The 20,503-nt window shown below is 47.6% G+C and overlaps 1 protein-coding gene across 2 annotated transcripts in view; it reads left to right on the top strand.

The window, feature by feature from the left end:
* The window catches only part of rb1 (retinoblastoma 1), a 416,864-nt gene that overhangs the window by 23,678 nt on the left and 372,683 nt on the right, over window positions 1-20,503 (top strand). For both annotated transcript variants that reach the window (XM_072514261.1, XM_072514260.1), the window contains one exon: window positions 4,269-4,417. In XM_072514261.1, coding sequence (XP_072370362.1) covers window positions 4,269-4,417 — 149 coding nt within the window. The remainder of the gene's footprint in view (window positions 1-4,268; window positions 4,418-20,503) is intronic.

Raw genomic sequence — 20,503 nt, 5'->3', positions numbered from 1 at the left:
GACCATAATAAAAATTGCTTTGGGTAAAAAAAAATGAGGATACTTTGAAATAAGAACAAAAACCTGGGTAGCACATTCATCTTGACAGTTTGGATCCTACCAGGTAGAGTCAGGTGGAGGGTTATTCCACCTATCAGTCCATTTTTATCTTGCTGATGAGGCTTGAAAGGCCCAGTTATAGACCACGCGGATCCCCAGATATCGTAAATTAGAGAGCGAGAGGCGAAACGGCAGCGAACAAAGCTGAGCCCCTCTGGCTGTTGAGTTCACTGGGAAAATCTCACTTTTACTGATGGTTAATTTATAGCCTGAGAATGTGCCAAATCTTATGAGTATCTTCGGTATGTTTTCTATTGAGGAGACCGGATCCGTAATATATAAAAGTAGGTCATCTGTGTATAGTGAGATCTGGTGCTCCTTCCCCTCTCGGTGTATTCCCCTCCATCCCTCTGACGACCTCAGTGCGATCGCCAGAGGTTCAGTGGCCATGGAGAAGAGCACTGGAGAAAGGGTCAGCCCTGTCTAGTGCCCCTTCCTAACAGAAGGTATTCAGAGGAGGTCATATTTATGTGGATGTTGACCTTCGGGTACATCAACAAACCCAGGAGGAGAATTTGGGGCAAAAACCGAATCTATCCAAGATCTGAAAAAGGTAGTTCCACTCCATCCTATCTAATGCTTTTTCTGCGTACAAAGGTGTTATAATTTCAGGTTCCTGAGCAGATGAGGGGGAAAGGACAATGTTCAAGAGACCTCGGACATTGGCCGATCACTGTCTATCTTTGATAAAGTTTGTCTGGTCCTCCGAAATTATATCTGGAAGACATGGCTCCATCCGGGTTGCCAGGACCATTGCCAGTATCTTAACATCAGTTTTAAGAAGTGAAATGGGTCTGTATGACCCACACTCCACTGGGTCCTTATCCTCTTTCTGGAGCACCAGAAAGATTGTGGCTTGGGTCCAAGGACACCCAGGTAATGATCCCCAGAAAATGAATCATTGAGCATGTCCAAAATTAAAGCTATTAGTTGCTCTGTGAACCTCAAAATTCAGGTGGGAAGCCGTCAGGAATGGGGGCCTTGCCAGATTGCAGCCGCCCGATACATTTCTGTATTTCTTCTGGGCTGAAGGGGGATTCCAGTTCCCGTTTCCTACCTTCCTCAATGGTCGGGATATGTAAGCCATCTAGAAACCTCATCATGTCTGATGTATTTGGAGGAGGCACTGACTCATATGGCTCACGGTAAAACGTAATGAAAGACGCATTTATCTGGAGAGGGGCTGACGCTAGGTTACCTTCTTTGCTCCAAATCTGAGGAATTTCTTGGGAGGCTGCCTGCTTCTTGAGTTGATGCCAGGGCCAGGGGCATGGCAATACTAATGCACCTTCTCCCCAGGTTCATAGAAGGAGCTCCTAGAATGTCATAACTGATGCACTGCTTTGTTCGTGGAGATCAATTCAAATTGCAGTTGCAAGTTTTTTCTGTGCATCAGTAATTCTGGCAGTGGGGCAGTAGAATATTGGTGTTCAACCTCCAAGATGGAGTTCACCAGCCTTTGTCATTCCTTTCCCTTCTTTTTCACAATGTGAGATTTATATGAGATAATTTCCCCCCTTATGATGGCCTTTCGGGTTTCCCATAGTTTGACGGAGAAATTGACTGTTTTGTTGAATTTGATAAAGTCTATTATAGCAGCAGACAATCGCTCACAAAATTTGTCACCAGACAGTAAGATGGTGTCCAGTCTCCAGGGTGGGCACTCAGGAGGGCCAAAATCAAAGCAAAATTCAACAAGGTGAGGGGCATGGTCTGAGATGACAAATTTCAGAGTATTCCGCTGTTTTCACCGGTTTGAGGGGGGGGGATAGGCGCGGTGAACATATGGAAAAAAAAAATTGTTTTTCCTTTTTCGATGCAGAAAACACCATGGGTCAACCCCTCCAATACTGTCCATGAAAGAGGTCAATACCCTGGACATCTCAGTTGAGGGCCAGATTTTGGACTTGGAGCGGTCCATTTTAAGGTCCAATACACAGTTTATATCTCCTCCCAGAATCAACCAATGTGAGCCTAAATCAAGAAGGGCGATCACCAGGGAGTTTATGAAGCTCACGTCGTTCCAATTGGGTGCATAAGTATTCACCAGAATAACCAGAGTGTCCTCCAACGAACCACAGAAAATAATATAGCCACCATTGGGGTCATCCATAATCCACGAGGGGGTAAATTGTATTTTTTTGTGCATTAGTATTGCCATGCTCCTGGCCCTGGCATTAAAGCCCGAGTGAAAGACTTGTCCTACCCAATTTTTGCGATGTCTCATCTGGTCCTTCACCCACAAGTGGGTCTCATGTAGGAACACAACACCCGAGCCTAGACCCTTCAAGTGTGCAAAGATTCTTGCCTGCTTCACTGGTCCATTCAAACCCCTCACATTCCAGGTTATAAGGCAGAGAGGAGAACCTCTACCGCCTCTCTCACCATGGTCAGCCATTACATCTGTAGTTCAGCAGGCAAGACATTTTGTAACGCCACAGCGAGGCGATCCCACCAGGACAGCAGTCCGGAAAAGTAGAAATGAGTGGACAATGTCAGACTATCAGATTTGCCCCTCCTTCCTCTCCCTATCTTCCCCTAACCCAGCAATCCCCCCCAAAAACATCAAATTTATATAAAGCCTAAACTCTAACACTAAAATCTAAGCTCCCCTCGCTGAATATTTGCGAGAGGGAGCTGCAGAATACCCACACTTACGACTTCACATCTCTAGGCCCATCTCTAGCTATAGCTGAGAGGCTTTCCAACCAACTCTATATTAAAAGTTGAGAAACTTCATTAACATTTATAAAAACAAGAATTTCACATATAATAATCCCGTGGTAACAACCGCACTATAAGAACAATATATAACACTAGCATAATGAGAAAAAAAGGGGAACACTTCAACAGTAATAACTTTACAGTGTAAACCAGCCAAATAAACAACAAAGATATAACTTCTGAAGATACAGCAATATAACTTTTAAACAACAATACCAAAAGATTTAAACAGAATTCAAACCCAGTTTCGCAACAAAAGTATTTGCCTCGTCTGTGGAGTAAAAAAAGGATCCCTTCCCTCCGAAAGACTCGAAGACAGGTCGGGTAAAGTAGCCCAAACTGGGATACCCTTCTTTAATAGGGCAAATTTTGCCCCATTAAATGCTGCTCTTTTCTTCCCCAATTCAGCACCAAGGTCCTGGTAAAGCTGGATTGAGTGACCCCCCCCCCCCATTTAACGTCGCGGTGTTCCCTGGCCCAATGCATGATCTGCTCTTTCTCTTTGAAGTTATGGAACCTCAAGATCCTTGCTCGAAGGGGTTCCTCTGCATGAGGTCTTGGTCGCAGAGGGCGATCAGCCAGATCTAGCTCTGGGGGGGGATTTAAGCACCTTCTCGCCTACCATTTTAAAAAGCATATCGGCTATGAATTCTGTGTGGGTGTGGCCCTCCGTTCCCTCCGACAGGCCCACGAGGTGGATGTTTTGCCTTCAAGACCAGTTCTCCAGGTCATTTACTTTAAAAAAACGTATTCACGTCCAGGACCCAAGGCATTTTTTTTCCCAGCACCATGATCCATTCAATGTGGGGTCGGTGAGGGCCACCTCCATATTTTTGACCGTACCAAAGGAATAAAATTAAAAATATATATATTTTTGACCGTATCAGTCCACGCTTCTATTTTTTTTCCATCCCCTACAACTGGCTCGAGATTTGACCTAGGGACTCATCCGCTGACCTTTTGATTTCTCAGGCCAGGTCCTGACGTTTTTTCAATTCAGTCCCTACAATGTGACTGAAGTCTTCGACTGATGGCCACGCAGTCGCCCGAGGGGAGGAGGATCCTGCCACCGCCATTTTGTCTCCTGCTGGCTCCAAAGTAGTCTGAGGAGCACATTTGGCTCCCCCTCTTTTTGTTGTTTTTAGGCATGTTAAAAAGCTGTAAGTTTCCCCTGGATTGCACTTAATTCTTTTTTTCAGCTTGCGCTGCCTATTATGCACTGTGAGTCAGGCTCGGGTCGGAACGTCTCCCGGTGCGTGTCCTCCGCTGGAAGTCCCTTCTTGCACTTTTATGTGCTGCCGCTTTTTTAAATATATAGGATAATCGGTGAAATGAATGCGAAAATTTCTACAGGAAAGCTCTGCTCATGATCTAGGAACTCCGAGAAATCTTGCTTCATATGTGAAAAGGCAAGACTCTTTTTGAAACTACTATTTTTCTTACAGGAAGTACTGCAAATAGTATAAATTCCAGTGGCCCGTCACGATCTTCTAGACGAAGTCAGAACAGAGTTATACAGACAAGCAATTCAACTGAAGTAGATCTCAGAGTCATGGAAATCCTTTGTCAGGAAAATGAGTGCAATGTGGAAGAGGCAAGTTAATATAGTACAATCATATCATTGAAAATGGAGTGAAAAATCAGACGATGTGCAAAATGATCTAAATTTCTTCTATAACTGGAGAATACTTCATAATCCATATGTTGAATAAACTGATTGACAAATTCACAATATGAAAACTGGTGAGGTGGTAAATAGTGAGGAGGATAGCTTAGATTACAGGGGGATATAGACGGGCTGGTCAGATGGGCTGATCAGTGGCAAAAGGAATTTAGCCCGGATAAATGTGACGTGATGCACCTTGGCAGGACAAATAAGGCAAGAGAATACATGAAAAATGGCAGGACCCTGGGAAGCACCGAGGATCAGAAGGACCTTGGTGTGCACTTACACCGGTCCCTTAAGGTAACAGAGCAGGTGGATACAGTGTTAAGAAGGCATATGGTAGACGTGCCTTTATTAACCGAGGCATAGAGTTCAAAAGCAGGGAGGTTACACTGAAACTGTACAAAATATTGGGTCGGCCACAGCTAGAGTATTGTGTGCAGTTCTGGAATCCACATTAGAGGAGGGATGTGATAGCACTTGAAAGGGTGCAGAGGAGATTTACCAGCATGTTGCCTGGGCTGGAGAGTTTTAGCTATGAAGAGAGATTGGATTGACTGTGGTGGTTTTCCTTGGAGCAGAGGAGACTGAGGGGGACACCATTGAGATGTATAAAATTATGAGGGGCATAGATAAAGTAGACAGAGATAAACTTTTCTCTTGGTGAAGGGCTCAATGACCAGGGGGCACGGATTTACGGTAATGGTCAGGAGGTTTAGAGGGGATGTGAGGAAAAACCTTTTCACCTAGAGAGTGGGAGTCTGGAACTCATTGCCTGAAAGGGTGGTGGAGACAGATACCCTCATAACATTTAAGAAGTATTTAGATGTGCATGTGTGATGCCAAGGCATGCAAAGCTATGGGCCAAGTGCCGGAAAATGGGATTAGAATAGTTAGGTGGTTGTTTTTGACCGGCGCCGACATGATAGACCAAAGAGCCTTTTCTGTTATGTCGACCTCTATGACTTTGTACTTGGAATACTAATTTCACAGCATGTAGAATGTAACTGAATTTTTAATGGGTATGAGCAGTGTCACAGAATTTAAAACCAGGGGCAAGATTCTCCGACCCCCGCCGGGTGGGAGAATCGCCGGGGGCTGGCGTGAATCCCGCCCCCGCCGGTTGCCGAATTCTCCGGCACCGGAGATTCGGCGGGGGCGGGAATCGCGCCACCCCGCGATTCTCCGGCCCGGATGGGCCGAAGTCCCGCTGCTAGGATGCCTGTCCCGCCGGCGTGGATTGAACCACCTCTCTTACCGGCGGGACAAGGTGGCGCGGGCGGGCTCCGGGGTCCTGGGGGGGGGGGGGCGCGGGGCGATCTGGCCCCGAGGGGTGTCCCCATGGTGGCCAGGCCTGCGATCGGGGCCCACCGATCCGCGGGCGGGCCTGTGCCGTGGGGGCACTCTTTTCCTTCCGCCTTCGCCACGGTCTCCACAATGGCGGAGGCGGAATAGACTCCCTCCACTGCGCATGCGCGGGAATGCCGACAGCGGCCGCTAACGCTCCCGCGCATGCGCCGCCCGGAGATGTCATTTCCGCGGCAGCTGGCGGGGCACCAAAGGCCTTTTCCGCCAGCTGGCGGGGCGGAAATTAGTCCGGCGGGGCCTAGCCCCTCAAGGTTGGGGCTGGGCCCCCCAAGATGTGGAGGATTCCGCACCTTTGGGGTGGCGCGATGCCCGACTGATTTGCGCCGTTTTTGGCGCCGGTCGGCGGACATCGCGCTGAATCCGGAGAATTTTGCCCCTGCTTCTGTATTTATAACTGTTAATTTTATAAATATAACTTTAAGTATGGGCCTAGGAGCAGAGTATGGGCATAACCTGAGAACCATTCTGAATCACTTTGAACACTCCGATAGATGGTTAATGGGAGTGGGATTCTGTTGATGATGAGAGAGGACATGACTGTCATATGCATTCTCGCAGGGAAGTGTTCATGCATTGTTAAATGTGGGCTGTGGTATGGCTCTTGAGATTTGTAATCCAGTTGCCTGGCAGAATTCCCAAGTCCTGGGAAAGGACTGGAGTCTAAGTTGAGCCAATTGAGGCTCAAAATAATATATTCTATTGTATTTTGGGAAGTTGTTGAAGCAGAGAAGTTCAGGTTAGTCTTGCTGAGATAAAAGCAACATCCATGCCTTATTGGGAGAGTGGGTGGAATGTTAGAATGTTGCTGTCTTCAAAATGTCTTGCTTTAATTGTCCTATAAATAGGGTAGATGCATTCACGAATACTCACTTCACCCACTCACATAAATAGCTAGATTTAGCCATTATATTGAAATTTAAGTTCTGGACAGAAATGTTGACACAAAGTGAATTGAATCAGAATTGTCGATGGCAAATGTGTTCTCATTCGTTTTCTTTTTTTTAAATTTAGAGTACCTGATTACTTTTTTTTCCAATTAAGGGGCAATTTTAGCGTGGCCGGTCCACCTGCCCTGCACATCTTTGGGTTGTGGGGGTGAGACCACGCAGACACGGGATGAATGTGCAAACTCCACACGGACAGTGACACGGAGTCAGGACCGAACCCTGGTCCTCAGTGCGTGAGGCAGCAGTGCTCCCCACTGTGCCACCGTGCTGCCCACCTCATTCATTTTCAAGATCAGAATCCAAATCTTGTTCTTTGGGTGGGATGGGTAGGAATAAGAATGCAATCTGGGGGAATCTTTGTTTCAAGTCTGTAGAGCAATTTTCTTCCTGTTCCAAATCTTGTAGACACCAATAACTTTTGGAAAGATATTTGAATTTTCAGTGACTGACTGGAAGTATCACACAACAAGATTTCAAGTTTTAGCCTTTCATTGTGATAAACAAACTAAAAGCAGGATTTCCTAAATACTATTCATCAGGCAACTTAAACTCTAAACTATTGCTAAAATCTCCCATTTAAGTTTTAAAAGGATCGAAAATCCTCCACTACAGTTAGGCTTTATTCTTAAGTGGACACTTCATTTGCCAGGAACCAGTCCAAAGCTATTCTCAGCTCACAATAACTTGCTTCCTTTTCCAGCGAGGTAACGTCTTATCCCCGAATGGACTTTCACGGTGAAGATTACCCTGAAGTTTCCTTCCTCGAGCCAAAGCTCGAATGTTCCAGCCCCATTTAAATTATCATGGATTTGGTTTCTCCAATTCAAGCATGATCTCCTACTCAATTCTACATGGTGAACAATTGAGACTGGCTGCCTATATTACTGTTCTCTCTCTCAGAATCTTAGGGACTGACCTATCTGTGATATTGAGGGATATCCTAAAACCTTGCAGGCCGATACTGCAATGTCTTTCTATGGCCTGTTCCCCTCTCAAGCCCATCTCCATGGCAACTTCAATCACATAGATGTTGTATCCAGATATACATACTAATTAGTTATTCTTTAGACCCCCCCCCCCCCCCCAAAAAAAAAAGTCCATGATGTGCAGGTTAGGTGGATTGGTCATGATCAATGTGGGGTTCTGAGGATAGGGAGGCTTGGGTAGAGTGCTCTTTTGGAGGGTCGGTGCAGAGTCAGTGGGCTAAATGGCCTCCTTCTGCAATGTAGGGACTCTACCGATTCTACTTGAAATTAAATAGTTTAAAGTATAACTGTTTATAAATCCTGGTATTCATCACACCTCCCTATGAGACTTGGAGACTTTTTTTTTTTGGTCCGATTTCCCCCCCCCCCCTCCTGGGTTGCTGCTGTTGTCTTCTTCTTTTCCATTCCCTCTATCTTTCTGTGAGGTAGTCGACGAACAGTTGCCACCGCCTGGTGAACCCTTGAGCCGAACCCCTTAGAACGAACTTAATCCGTTCTAACTTTATAAACCCTGCCATGTCGTTTAACCAGGTCTCCACACCCGGGGGTTTGGCTTCCTTCCACATTAACAATATCCTGCGCCGGGCTACTAGGGACTCAAAGGCCAAAACGTCAGCCTCTCTTGCCTCTTGCACTCCCGGCTCCTCTGCAACCCCAAAATAGCATCTCGCACACCTATCCTCTATCCCAAAAAATTTACTGAGCCGTGCTCCAGTCATATGCGCCCTGTGTAACACCTTAAATTGTATCAGGCTTAGCCTGGCACACGAGGACGATGAGTTTACCCTACGTAGGGCATCAGCCCACAGCCCCACCTCAATCTCCTCCCCCAGCTCTTCTTCCCATTTCCCTTTCAGCTCATCTACCATGATATCCCCCTCGTCCCTCATTTCCCTATATATGTCCGACACCTTACCATCCCCCACCCATGTCTCTGAGATCACTCTATCCTGCACCTCCTGCGTCGGGAGCTGCGGGAATTCCCTCACCTGTTGCCTCGCAAAAGCCCTCAGTTGCATATACCGAAATGCATTCCCTTGGGGCAACCCATATTTTTCCGTCAGCGCTCCCAGACTCGCAAACGTCCCATCTACGAACAGATCTCTCAATTGTGCTACCCCTGCTCTTTGCCATGCTCCAAATCCTCCATCCATTCTCCCCGGAACAAACCTATGGTTATTTCTTATCGGGGACCGCACCGAGGCTCCCGTCCTTCCCCTATGCCGTCTCCACTGCCCCCAAATTTTCAATGTAGCGACCACCACCGGGCTTGTGGTGTATTTCTTCGGTGAGAACGGCAACGGTGCCGTCACCATAGCTTGTAGGCTAGTCCCCCTGCAGGACGCCCTCTCCAATCTCTTCCACGCCGCTCCCTCCTCTTCTCCCATCCACTTACACACCATTGAAATATTGGCGGCCCAGTAGTACTCACTTAGGCTCGGTAGTGCCAGCCCCCGCCTGTCCCTACTGCGCTGCAAAAATCCCCTCCTCACTCTCGGGGTCTTCCCGGCCCACACAAAACTCATAATACTCTTCTCGATTCTTTTGAAAAAAGCCTTCGTGACCACCACCGGGAGGCACTGAAACACAAAAAGGAATCTCGGGAGGACCACCATTTTAACCGCCTGCACCCTACCTGCCAGTGACAGGGACACCATGTCCCATCTCTTAAAGTCCTCCTCCATCTGTTCCACCAACCGCGTTAAATTAAGCCTATGTAATGTCCCCCAATTCTTGGCTATCTGGATCCCCAAGTACCGAAAGTCCCTTGTTACCTTCCTCAACGGTAAATCCTCTATTTCTCTGCTCTGCTCCCCTGGATGCACCACAAACAACTCACTTTTCCCCATGTTCAATTTATACCCTGAAAAATCCCCAAACTCCCCAAGTAGCCGCATTATCTCTGGCATCCCTTCCGCCGGGTCCGCCACATATAGCAACAAATCATCCGCATACAGAGATACCCGGTGTTCTTCTCCTCCCCTGAGTACTCCCCTCCACTTCCTGGAACCCCTCAATGCTATGGCCAGGGGCTGAATCGCCAGTGCAAACAGTAAAGGAGACAGAGGACATCCCTGCCTCGTCCCTCTATGTAGCCGAAAATAATCAGACCTCCGTCCATTCGTGACCACGCTCGCCATCGGGGCCCTATACATCAACTGTACCCATCTGATATACCCATCTCCAAAGCCAAATCTCCTCAGCACCTCCCACAAATAATCCCACTCCACTCTATCAAATGCTTTCTCGGCATCCATCGCCACCACTATCTCCGCTTCCCCCTCTGGTGGGGGCATCATCATTACCCCTAGCAGCCTCTGTATATTTGTATTCAGCTGTATCCCCTTCACAAACCCAGTTTGGTTCTCATGAACCACCCCCGGGACACAATCCTCTATCCTCGTTGCCATTACCTTGGCCAGAATCTTAGCGTCCACATTCAGGAGGGAAATAGGCCTATAGGACCCGCATTGCAGCGGGTCTTTTTCCTTCTTTAGGAGGAGCGATATCGTTGCCTCTGACATAGTCGGGGGCAGCTGCCCCTTTTCCCTCGCCTCATTAAAGGTTCTCATCAGTAGCGGGGCCAGCAAGTCCATATATTTCCTATAGAATTCAACTGGGAATCCGTCTGGTCCCGGGGCCTTCCCCGCCTGCATGCTCCCAATCCCTTTCACTACTTCCTCCGTCTCAATCTGTGCTCCCAGTCCCGCCCTCTCCTGCTCCTCCACCTTAGGGAATTCCAGCTGATCCAGAAAGCACATCATTCTCTCCTTCCCATCTGGGGACTGAGCTTCATATAATCTTTCATAAAATGCCTTGAACACTCCATTCACTCTCTCCGCTCCTCGCTCCATCTCTCCCTCCTCATCTCTCACCCCCCCCTATCTCCCTCGCTGCTCCCCTTTTCCTCAGTTGGTGGACCAGCAACCTGCTCGCCTTCTCCCCATATTCGTACTGTGCACCCTGTGCCTTCCACCATTGTGCCTCTGCATTACCTGTAGTCAACAAGTCAAATTCTACATGTAGCCTTTGCCTTTCCCTGTACAGTCCCTCCTCCGGTGCCTCCGCATATTGTCTGTCCACCCTCAGAAGTTCTTTCAACAACCGCTCCCTTTCCCTACCCTCCTGCTTTCCTTAATGTGCCCTAATAGATATCAGCTCCCCTCTAACCACTGCCTTCAGCGCCTCCCAGACCACTCCCACCTGGACCTCCCCATTATCATTGAGTTCCAAGTACTTTTCAATACACCCCCTCACCCTTAAACACACCCCCTCATCTGCCAATAATCCCATGTCCATTCTCCAGGGTGGACGCTGTTCTTTTTCCTCCCCTATCTCCAGGTCCACCCAATGTGGAGCGTGATCCGAAATAGCTATAGCCGTGTACTCCGTCCCCGTCACCTTCGGGATCAGTGCCCTTCCCAAAACAAAAAAGTATATCCGTGAATAAACTTTGTGGACATAGGAGAAAAACGAAAACTCCTTACTCCTAGGTCTACTAAATCTCCAGGGGTCTACTCCTCCCATCTGCTCCATAAAGTCCTTCAGCACCCTATCTGCAGCCAGCCTCCTTCCGGTCCTGGACCTCGATCTGTCCAGCCCTGGGTCCAGCACCGTATTAAAATCTCCACCCATTACCAACTTCCCCACCTCTAGGTCCGGGATACGTCCTAACATACGCCTCATAAAGTTGGCATCATCCCAGTTCGGGGCATATACGTTCACTAAGACCACCGCCTCCCCTTGCAATTTGCCACTCACCATCACGCATCTGCCCCCACTATCCGCCACTATGGTCTTTGCCTCAAACAATACCCGCTTCCCCACTAGTATAGCCACCCCCCTGTTTTTTGCGTCTAGCCCCGAATGAAACACCTGCCCCACCCATCCTTTGCGTAGTCTGACCTGGTCTATCAGTTTCAGATGCGACTCCTGCAGCATAACCACATCTGCCTTATGTTTCTTTAGGTGTGCGAGTACCCGTGCCCTCTTTATCGGCCCGTTCAGCCCTCTCACATTCCACGTGATCAGCCGGGTTGGGGGGCTCTTTACCCCCCCCCCCCCCCCGTCGACTAGCCATCTCCTTTTTCAATCCAGCTCCTCACCCGGTTCCCACGTAGCCGTATCTCCCCCCAACGGCGCCCTCCCGCCCCGACCACCCCACCCCATACCAGCTCCCCCTTCTCCCCAGCAGCAGCAACCCAGTTAACCCCCCCCGCTAGATCCCTCACTAGCGTAATTGCACCCCCATGTTGCTCCCAGAAGTCAGCAAACTCTGGCCGACCTCGGCTTCCCCCCGTGACCTCGGCTCCCACTGTGCGAGGCCCCCTCCTTCCTGCTTCCCTGTTCCCGCCATGATTACCATAGCGCGGGAACAAACCCCGCACTTCCCATTTGGCCCCGCCCCCAATGGCCGGCGCCCCCAGCTCCTCATCCTCCCTCCCCCCCCCTCCCCCACGGCATGGGGAAGAGAGAAAAGTTACAGGGTCGCAGGATTAACAACTTGGGAAATCATCTCTTCCCCCTTTTCCCCCCCTCTTCACCCCACATATTCGCCCCACCACTTTGTCCCAAGCGTTCTTTTTCTAGCCCGCTTATTCCAGTTTCTCCTCGACAATAAATGTCCACGCCTCTTCTGCCGTTTCAAAGTAGTGGTGTTTCCCTTGATGTGTGACCCACAGTCTTGCCGGCTGCAGCATTCCAAATTTAACCTTCCTTTTGTGCAGCACCGCCTTGGCCCGATTAAAGCTTGCCCTCCTTCTCGCCACCTCCGCACTCCAATCTTGATATACGCGGATCACCGCGTTCTCCCACCTACTGCTCCGAGTTTTCTTTGCCCATCTGAGGACCATCTCTCTGTCCTTATATCGGAGAAATCTCACCACTATGGCTCGAGGAATTTCTCCAGCCCTCGGTCTTCGCGCCATAACTCGATAGGCTCCCTCCACCTCCAACGGGCCCGTCGGGGCCTCCGATCCCATTAACGAGTGCAGCATCGTGCTCACATATGCCCCGACGTCCGCCCCATCTGCACCTTCGGGAAGACCAAGAATCCTTAAATTCTTCCTCCTCGCATTATTCTCCAGCACCTCCAGCCTTTCCGCACACCTTTTGTGTTGTGCCTCGTGCATCTCTGTCTTCACCACCAGGCCCTGTATGTCGTCCTCATTCTCAGCAGCCTTTGCCTTCACGACCCGAAGCTCATGCTCCTGGGTCTTTTGCTCCTCCTTTAGCCCTTCATTCGCCTGTAATATCGGGACCAACAGCTCCTTCTTCATCTCCTTTTTAAGTTCTTCCACGCAACGCCGCAGGAACTCTTGTTGGTCAGGACCCATCTTGTTTGTGCTTGCCTTCCTTGCCGCTGCTCTAGAGGATCCACCGCAATCCGGCCACTTTCCTCTCCTTTTTCCATCCGTGTCCAGGGGGGATTCCCTTCTGGTTTACCGCACAGTGTTTTTCGCCGTTAAAATTGCTGTTGGGGCTCCTATCAAGAGCCCAAAAGTCCTTTCCACCGGGAGCTGCCGAAACGTGCGACTTAGCTGGTCATCACCGCACCCGGAGGTCGAGACTTGGAGACTTAACAGTTTATCCAAAGTCAACACAAATACTCTTTCCATTGTCTACAGATGTGAACATTTTACACCCTAGTACCAGTAAATCAACCTGGGCCTCTTAACTGTCCTAATCACAATAAAGCTGCCCAGGTTTGTTATCAAAACTGGATTCGGAGCAGGTCACATAATCCTTCACTACTTTGTTCGCCCTTAAATTAAACAGACAGTCCCAAATCCTAAATTTGTAAACTTCATATTTGTAACATTCCATATTGTATTTTTTCAGTGATGAAATAGAAGCACTAAAATGCATTCATCGATTAAAGCTACTATAATGAAAAACTAAAGTTTAGAAACATAACTTCAGTTCAATGCAATCACGATCTTCATTATCAACTGCTTTATATTTGGTCCTTTTAAATTTGTTTTTGCTAAGCATTCCTGACTTGACCTGTGTGCTGAATGTAAAATATTTGGCACTTTTGACCTGTACTCCACCTCAAGTTTCAACTCTGTTCTTTAAATTATCTCAGCATGATTTTGAATGTAAAGAATAAATAAAAGAACATTCCATACCAAGTATAGGTCATGTTCATTCCTCATGTATAAAATTCCCTCACATCTTGAGTGCTGGCAACGCCATCATGTCTTGCAAATGATTGTCTCTTTGAGAGCTTCTGTGAAAGAAGTGAAGGAACCACTTTTTTCTTTTTCCCTATTACTTTGTTCTGATAACTATGCATTTTCTTTGTGAGGAGCACATCAAAGATAGGCAATTTAGTAGCGGGATATAGCTAAAACCAGTTTGAACTGACCTTAGTTTTTCCTTGTCTACTTGTTAGGTTGGTTTATTTTTCAGGCTAGATTCACAGTATAAAAGTGATCCCCTACAGTGCAGACTTTGTTTGCACTGAGTGCTGAATTTGGTGCTTTTTGAGTGCGATAGTGAGAGTTTGGTGACCGAGGGAGTATAAGGCTTCATTTTAATCTAAAGTTTAGTCTTTCTTTTATTTAGTTAATTAACTTAAAAGTTGCTGTTTGGTTTAGAAGAAGGTGAATTTTCAATCAGCTTTAAACAGGCTTCTACTTCTAGGCACTTGCAGCTGGAGCTTGTTAATTAGTTAATTGGATTAGGCCAGTTTTTCAGAGGCTAGATTCACAGTATAAAAGTGATCCCCTACAGTGCAGACTTTGTTTGCACTGAGTGCTGAATTTGGTGCTTTTTGAGTGCGATAGTGAGAGTTTGGTGACCAAGGGAGTGCTGAATTTGGTGCTTTTTGAGTGCGATAGTGAGAGTTTGGTGACCAAGGGAGTGCTGAATTTGGTGCTTTTTGAGTGCGATAGTGAGAGTTTGGTGACCAAGGGAGTTAGGTGAGGAGGGAGTAAGGTGCTCCTTTCATTTTGTTTCCGACATTTCCGCAAAGAGTGCGAAGAGAGCCAGGAGTTTACAGAAAGTGTAGCTGACTGGGAGCAGAGTCGGAGGGCGGAGATCCAGTTAGTCCACACAGCAGCTATATTCTGTAAGGTAAGAGGGGATGGAGGCTAGGCCAGTTACATGCTCCTCCTGTAGGATGTGGGTGGTGAGGGATACCACCGGTGTCCCCACTGACTATACCTGTGGGAAGTGCACCCAACTTCAGCTCCTCAAAGACCGTGTTAGGGAACTGGAGCTGAAGCTGGATGAACTTCGGATCATCCGGGAGGCAGAGGGGGTGATTGAGAAGAGTTACAGGGAGGTAACCACACCCAAGGTACAGGACAAGAATAGCTGGGTTACAGTCAGGGGGAAAAAAACAAACAGGCAGACAGTGCAGGGATCCCTCGTGGCCGTTCCCCTTCAAAACAAGTATACCGTTTTGGATGCTGTTGGGGGGGATGACCTACCGGGGGAAGGCCCTAGCGGCCAGGTCTCTGGCACTGAGTCTGGCTCTGGGGCTCAGAAGGGAAGGGGGGAGAATAGAAAAGCAATAGTTGTAGGAGATTCAATGGTTAGGGGAATAGATAGGAGATTCTGTGGTCGCGAGCGAGACTCCCGGAAGGTATGTTGCCTCCCGGGTGCCAGGGCCAGGGATGTCTCGGATCGTGTCTTCAGGATCCTTAAGGGGGAGGGGGAGCAGCCAGAAGTTGTGGTGCACATTGGTACCAACGACATAGGTAGGAAAAGGGGTGTGGAGGTAGTAAACAAGTTTAGGGAGTTAGGCTGGAAGTTGAAAGCCAGGACAGACAGAGTTGTCATCTCTGGTTTGTTGCCGGTGCCACGTGATAGCGAGGCTAGGAATAGGGAGAGAGTGCAGTTGAACACGTGGCTGCAGGAATGGTGTAGGAGGGAGGGCTTCAGGTATTTGGATAATTGGAGCGCATTCTGGGGAAGGTGGGACCTGTACAAGCAGGACGGGTTGCATCTGAACCAGAGGGGCACCAATATCCTGGGAGGGAGGTTTGCTAGTACTCTTCGGGAGGGTTTAAACTAATTTGGCAGGGGAATGGGAACCGGATTTGTAGTCCAGCAACTAAAGTAGCCGATATTCAGGACGCCAAAGCATGTAATGAGGCAGTGGGGAAGGGAACACTGACAAAGGAGAGTATTTGCAGGCACGGAGATGGGTTGAAGTGTGTATACTTCAACGCAAGAAGCATCAGGAATAAGGTGGGTGAACTTAAGGCATGGATCGGTACTTGGGACTACGATGTGGTGGCCATCACGGAAACTTGGATAGAAGAGGGGCAGAAATGGTTGTTGGAGGTCCCTGGTTATAGATGTTTCAATAAGATTAGGGAGGGTGGTAAAAGAGGTGGGGGGGTGGCATTATTAATTAGAGATAGTATAACAGCTGCAGAAAGGCAGTTCGAGGAGTATCACCCTATTGAGGTAGTATGGGTTGAAGTCAGAAATAGGAAAGGAGCAGTCACCTTGTTAGGAGTTTTCTATAGGCCCCCCAATAGTAGCAGAGATGTGGAGGAACAGATTGGGAAACAGATTTTGGAAAGGTGCAGAAGTCATAGGGTAGTAGTCATGGGCGACTTTAACTTCCCAAATATTGAGTGGAAACTCTTTAGATCAAATAGTTTGGATGGGGTGGTGTTTGTGCAGTGTGTCCAGGAAGCTTTTCTAACACAGTATGTAGATTGTCCAACCAGAGGAGGGGCAATATTGGATTTAGTACTGGGTAATGAACCAGGGCAAGTAATAGATTTGTTAGTGGGGGAGCATTTTGGAGATAGTGACCACAATTCTGTGACTTTCACTTTAGTAATGGAGAGGGATAGGTACGTGCAACAGGGCAAGGTTTACAATTGGGGGAAGGGTAAATACGATGTTGTCAGACAAGAATTGAAGTGCATAAGTTGGGAACATAGGCTGGCAGGGAAGGACACAAGTGAAATGTGGAACTTGTTCAAGGAACAGGTGCTACGTGTCCTTGATATGTATGTCCCTGTCAGGCAGGGAAGAGATGGTCGAGTGAGGGAACCATGGTTGACAAGAGAGGTTGAATGTCTTGTTAAGAGGAAAAAGGTGACTTATGTAAGGCTGAGGAAACAAGGTTCAGACAGGGCATTGGAGGGATACAAGATAGCCAGGAGGGAACTGAAGAAAGGGATTAGGAGAGCTAAGAGAGGGCATGAACAATCTTTGGCGGGTAGGATCAAGGAAAACCCCAAGGCCTTTTACACATATGTGAGAAATATGAGAATGACTAGAGCGAGGGTAGGTCCGATCAAGGACAGTAGCGGGAGATTGTGTATTGAGTCTGAAGAGATAGGCGAGGTCTTGAATGAGTACTTTTCTTCTGTATTTACAAATGAGAGGGGCAATATTGTTGGAGAGGACAGTGTGAAACAGATTGGTAAGCTCGAGGAAATACTTGTTAGGAAGGAAGATGTGTTGGGCATTTTGAAAAACTTGAGGATAGACAAGTCCCCCGGGCCTGACGGGATATATCCAAGGATTCTATGGGAAGCAAGAGATGAAATTGCAGAGCCGTTGGCAATTATCTTTTCGTCCTCACTGTCAACAGGGGTGGTACCAGGGGATTGGAGAGTGGCGAATGTCGTGCCCCTGTTCAAAAAAGGAACTAGGGATAACCCTGGGAATTACAGGCCAGTTAGTCTTACTTCGGTGGTAGGCAAAGTAATGGAAAGGGTACTGAAGGATAGGATTTCTGAGCATCTGGAAAGACACTGCTTGATTAGGGATAGTCAGCACGGATTTGTGAGGGGTAGGTCTTGCCTTACAAATCTTATTGAATTCTTTGAGGAGGTGACCAAGCATGTGGATGAAGGTAAAGCAGTGGATGTAGTGTACATGGATTTTAGTAAGGCATTTGATAAAGTTCCCCATGGTAGGCTTCTGCACAAAGTAAGGAGGCATGGGATAGTGGGAAATTTGGCCAGTTGGATAACGAACTGGCTAACCGATAGAAGTCAGAGAGTGGTGGTGGATGGCAAATATTCAGCCTGGATCCCAGTTACCAGTGGTGTACCGCAGGGATCAGTACTGGGTCCTCTGCTGTTTCTGATTTTCATTAATGACTTGGATGAGGGAGTTGAAGGGTGGGTCAGTAAATTTGCAGATGATACGAAGATTGGTGGAGTTGTGGATAGTAAGGAGGGCTATTGTCGGCTGCAAAGAGACATAGATAGGATGCAGAGCTGGGCTGAGAAGTGGCAGATGGAGTTTAACCCTGAAAAGTGTGAGGTTGTCCATTTTGGAAGGACAAATATGAATGCGGAATACAGGGTTAACGGTAGAGTTCTTGGCATTGTGGAGGAGCAGAGAGACCTTGGGGTCTATGTTCATACATCTTTGAAAGTTGCCACTCAAGTGGATAGAGCTGTGAAGAAGGCCTATGGTGTGCTCGCGTTCATTAACAGAGGGATTGAATTTAAGAGCCGTGAGGTGATGATGCAGCTGTACAAAACTTTGGTAAGGCCACATTTGGAGTACTGTGTACAGTTCTGGTCGCCTCATTTTAGGAAGGATGTGGAAGCTCTGGAAAAGGTGCAAAGAAGATTTACCAGGATGTTGCCTGGAGTGGAGAGTAGGTCTTACGAGGAAAGGTTGAGGGTGCTAGGCCTTTTCTCATTAGAGCGGAGAAGGATGAGGGGCGACGTGATAGAGGTTTATAAGATGATCAGGGGAATAGATAGAGTAGACAGTCAGAGACTTTTTCCCCGGGTGGAACAAACCATTACAAGGGGACATAAATTTAAGGTGAAAGGTGGAAGATATAGGAGGGATATCAGAGGTAGGTTCTTTACCCAGAGAGTAGTGGGGGCATGGAATGCACTGCCTGTGGAAGTAGTTGAGTCGGAAACATTAGTGACCTTCAAGCAGCTGTTGGATAGGTACATGGATTACGGGAAAATGATATAGTGTAGATTTATTTGTTCTTAAGGGCAGCACGGTAGCATTGTGGATAGCACAATTGCTTCACAGATCCATGGTCCCAGGTTCGATTCCGGCTTGGGCCATTGTCTGTGCGGAGTCTGCACGTCCTCCCCGTGTCTGCGTGGGTTTCCTCCGGGTGCTCCGGTTTCCTCCCACAGTCCAAAGATGTGCGGGTTAGGTGAATTGGCCAATGATAAATTGCCCTTAATGTCCAAATTGCCCTTGGTGTTGGGTGGAGGTGTTGAGTTTGGGTAGGGTGCTCTTTCCAAGAGCTGGTGCAGACTCAGGGGGCCGAATGGCCTCCTTCTGCACTGTAGATTCAATGATAATCTATGATTAATCTAGGACAAAGGTTCGGCACAACATCGTGGGCCGAAGGGCCTGTTCTGTGCTGTATTTTCTATGTTCTATGTTCTAATATCAAAAACTATATCCATATACAGAGTCAGTGTGTTGATCTGATCTCTAATTTCTCTACTTTTATGGTTTTCACTGCTCTGTTCATAGACCATAAAATGTAGGAGCAGAAGTAGGTCTTTCGGCCCATCGAGTCTGCTCTGCCATTCAATGAGATCATGACTGATGCGATGTGATAATCCTCAACTCCACTTAACCGCATTTATCCCCATAACCCTTGATTCCCATACTGATTAAAAATCAGCCTTGAATATACTTAATGACCCAGCCTCTACAGCCCTCTGCAGTAAAGAATTCCACAGATTCATTACCCTCTGAGAGAAGAAATTCCTCTTTATCTCTGTCTTAAGATGGGTGACTTCTTACTCTTGAGATTATGTCCTTTTGGCCTAGACTCTCCCACAAGGGGAAACAACCTCTCAGCAACTACTCCGTTAAGTCCCCTGAGAATCCTATATGTCTCAATAGGGTCGCCTCTCATTCCTCTAAACTCCAATGCTTACAGGGCCCAAACTACTCAACCTCTCATAAGAACATCCCTCCGTACCCACGATCAACCTGCCTCCCATGCCAATATATATTTCCTTAGATAAGGGGACCAAATCTTCACGGTATTCCAGGTGTGGTTTAACTAGTGCTGTGTATAGTTTTAGCAAGACTTTGCTATTTTTATATTCCATTTCCTGAGAAATAAAGGTCAACATTCCATTTGCCGTCCCTATTACCTGCTGAACTTGCACGCTGTTTTTTTGTGATTTATGCACGAGAAACCTCAAATAAGTCTGTGCTGCAGTTTTCTGCAGTCTTTCTCCATTTAAATAATATTCAGCTCCTTTATTCTTCCTATCAAAGTATGTAACTTCACAATTTCCGACTTAACCTGTCTATGAAATGAAAGTCACCATAGTCCATGAGGACCATAGGCTGCTCTCCCCTTATTGAGAGAGAGAGCTGACTAGAAGTGATTGAACCCGAGGGTCACCACACCTCAGGTGAGGACAAGGTTGAGAAGGCAGGGCCTTCAAGGATAACTTCAGCCAATACGGAAATTGAATCCGTGCTGTTGGCGTCGCTCCGCATCAGCAACCAGCCATCCAGTCAACTGAGCTAACCGACCCTCGTAACCTGTCCATATATATCCCTCTATATCCTCGCCACTTGCCTTCCCATCTATTTTTGTGACATTGGCAAACTTGGCAATAGTACATTCACTTCCCTTGTCCAAATCATTCATTTATATTGAAAATAATTGTCTCCCCGACATTGATATCTGTGGCACTCCCAAGTTACAGGTTGCCACCTGACAATGCCCCTCTTCCCAGCTTTCTCTCTTCTATCAGTTAGCCAATCCT

The sequence above is a fragment of the Scyliorhinus torazame genome, chromosome 8 (genome assembly GCF_047496885.1).
Source record: "Scyliorhinus torazame isolate Kashiwa2021f chromosome 8, sScyTor2.1, whole genome shotgun sequence".
In the NCBI taxonomy this organism is placed as follows: domain Eukaryota; kingdom Metazoa; phylum Chordata; class Chondrichthyes; order Carcharhiniformes; family Scyliorhinidae; genus Scyliorhinus; species Scyliorhinus torazame.
The sequence above is the reverse complement of the archived record's forward strand: the minus strand, read 5'-3'. Positions and strand labels throughout refer to the sequence as shown.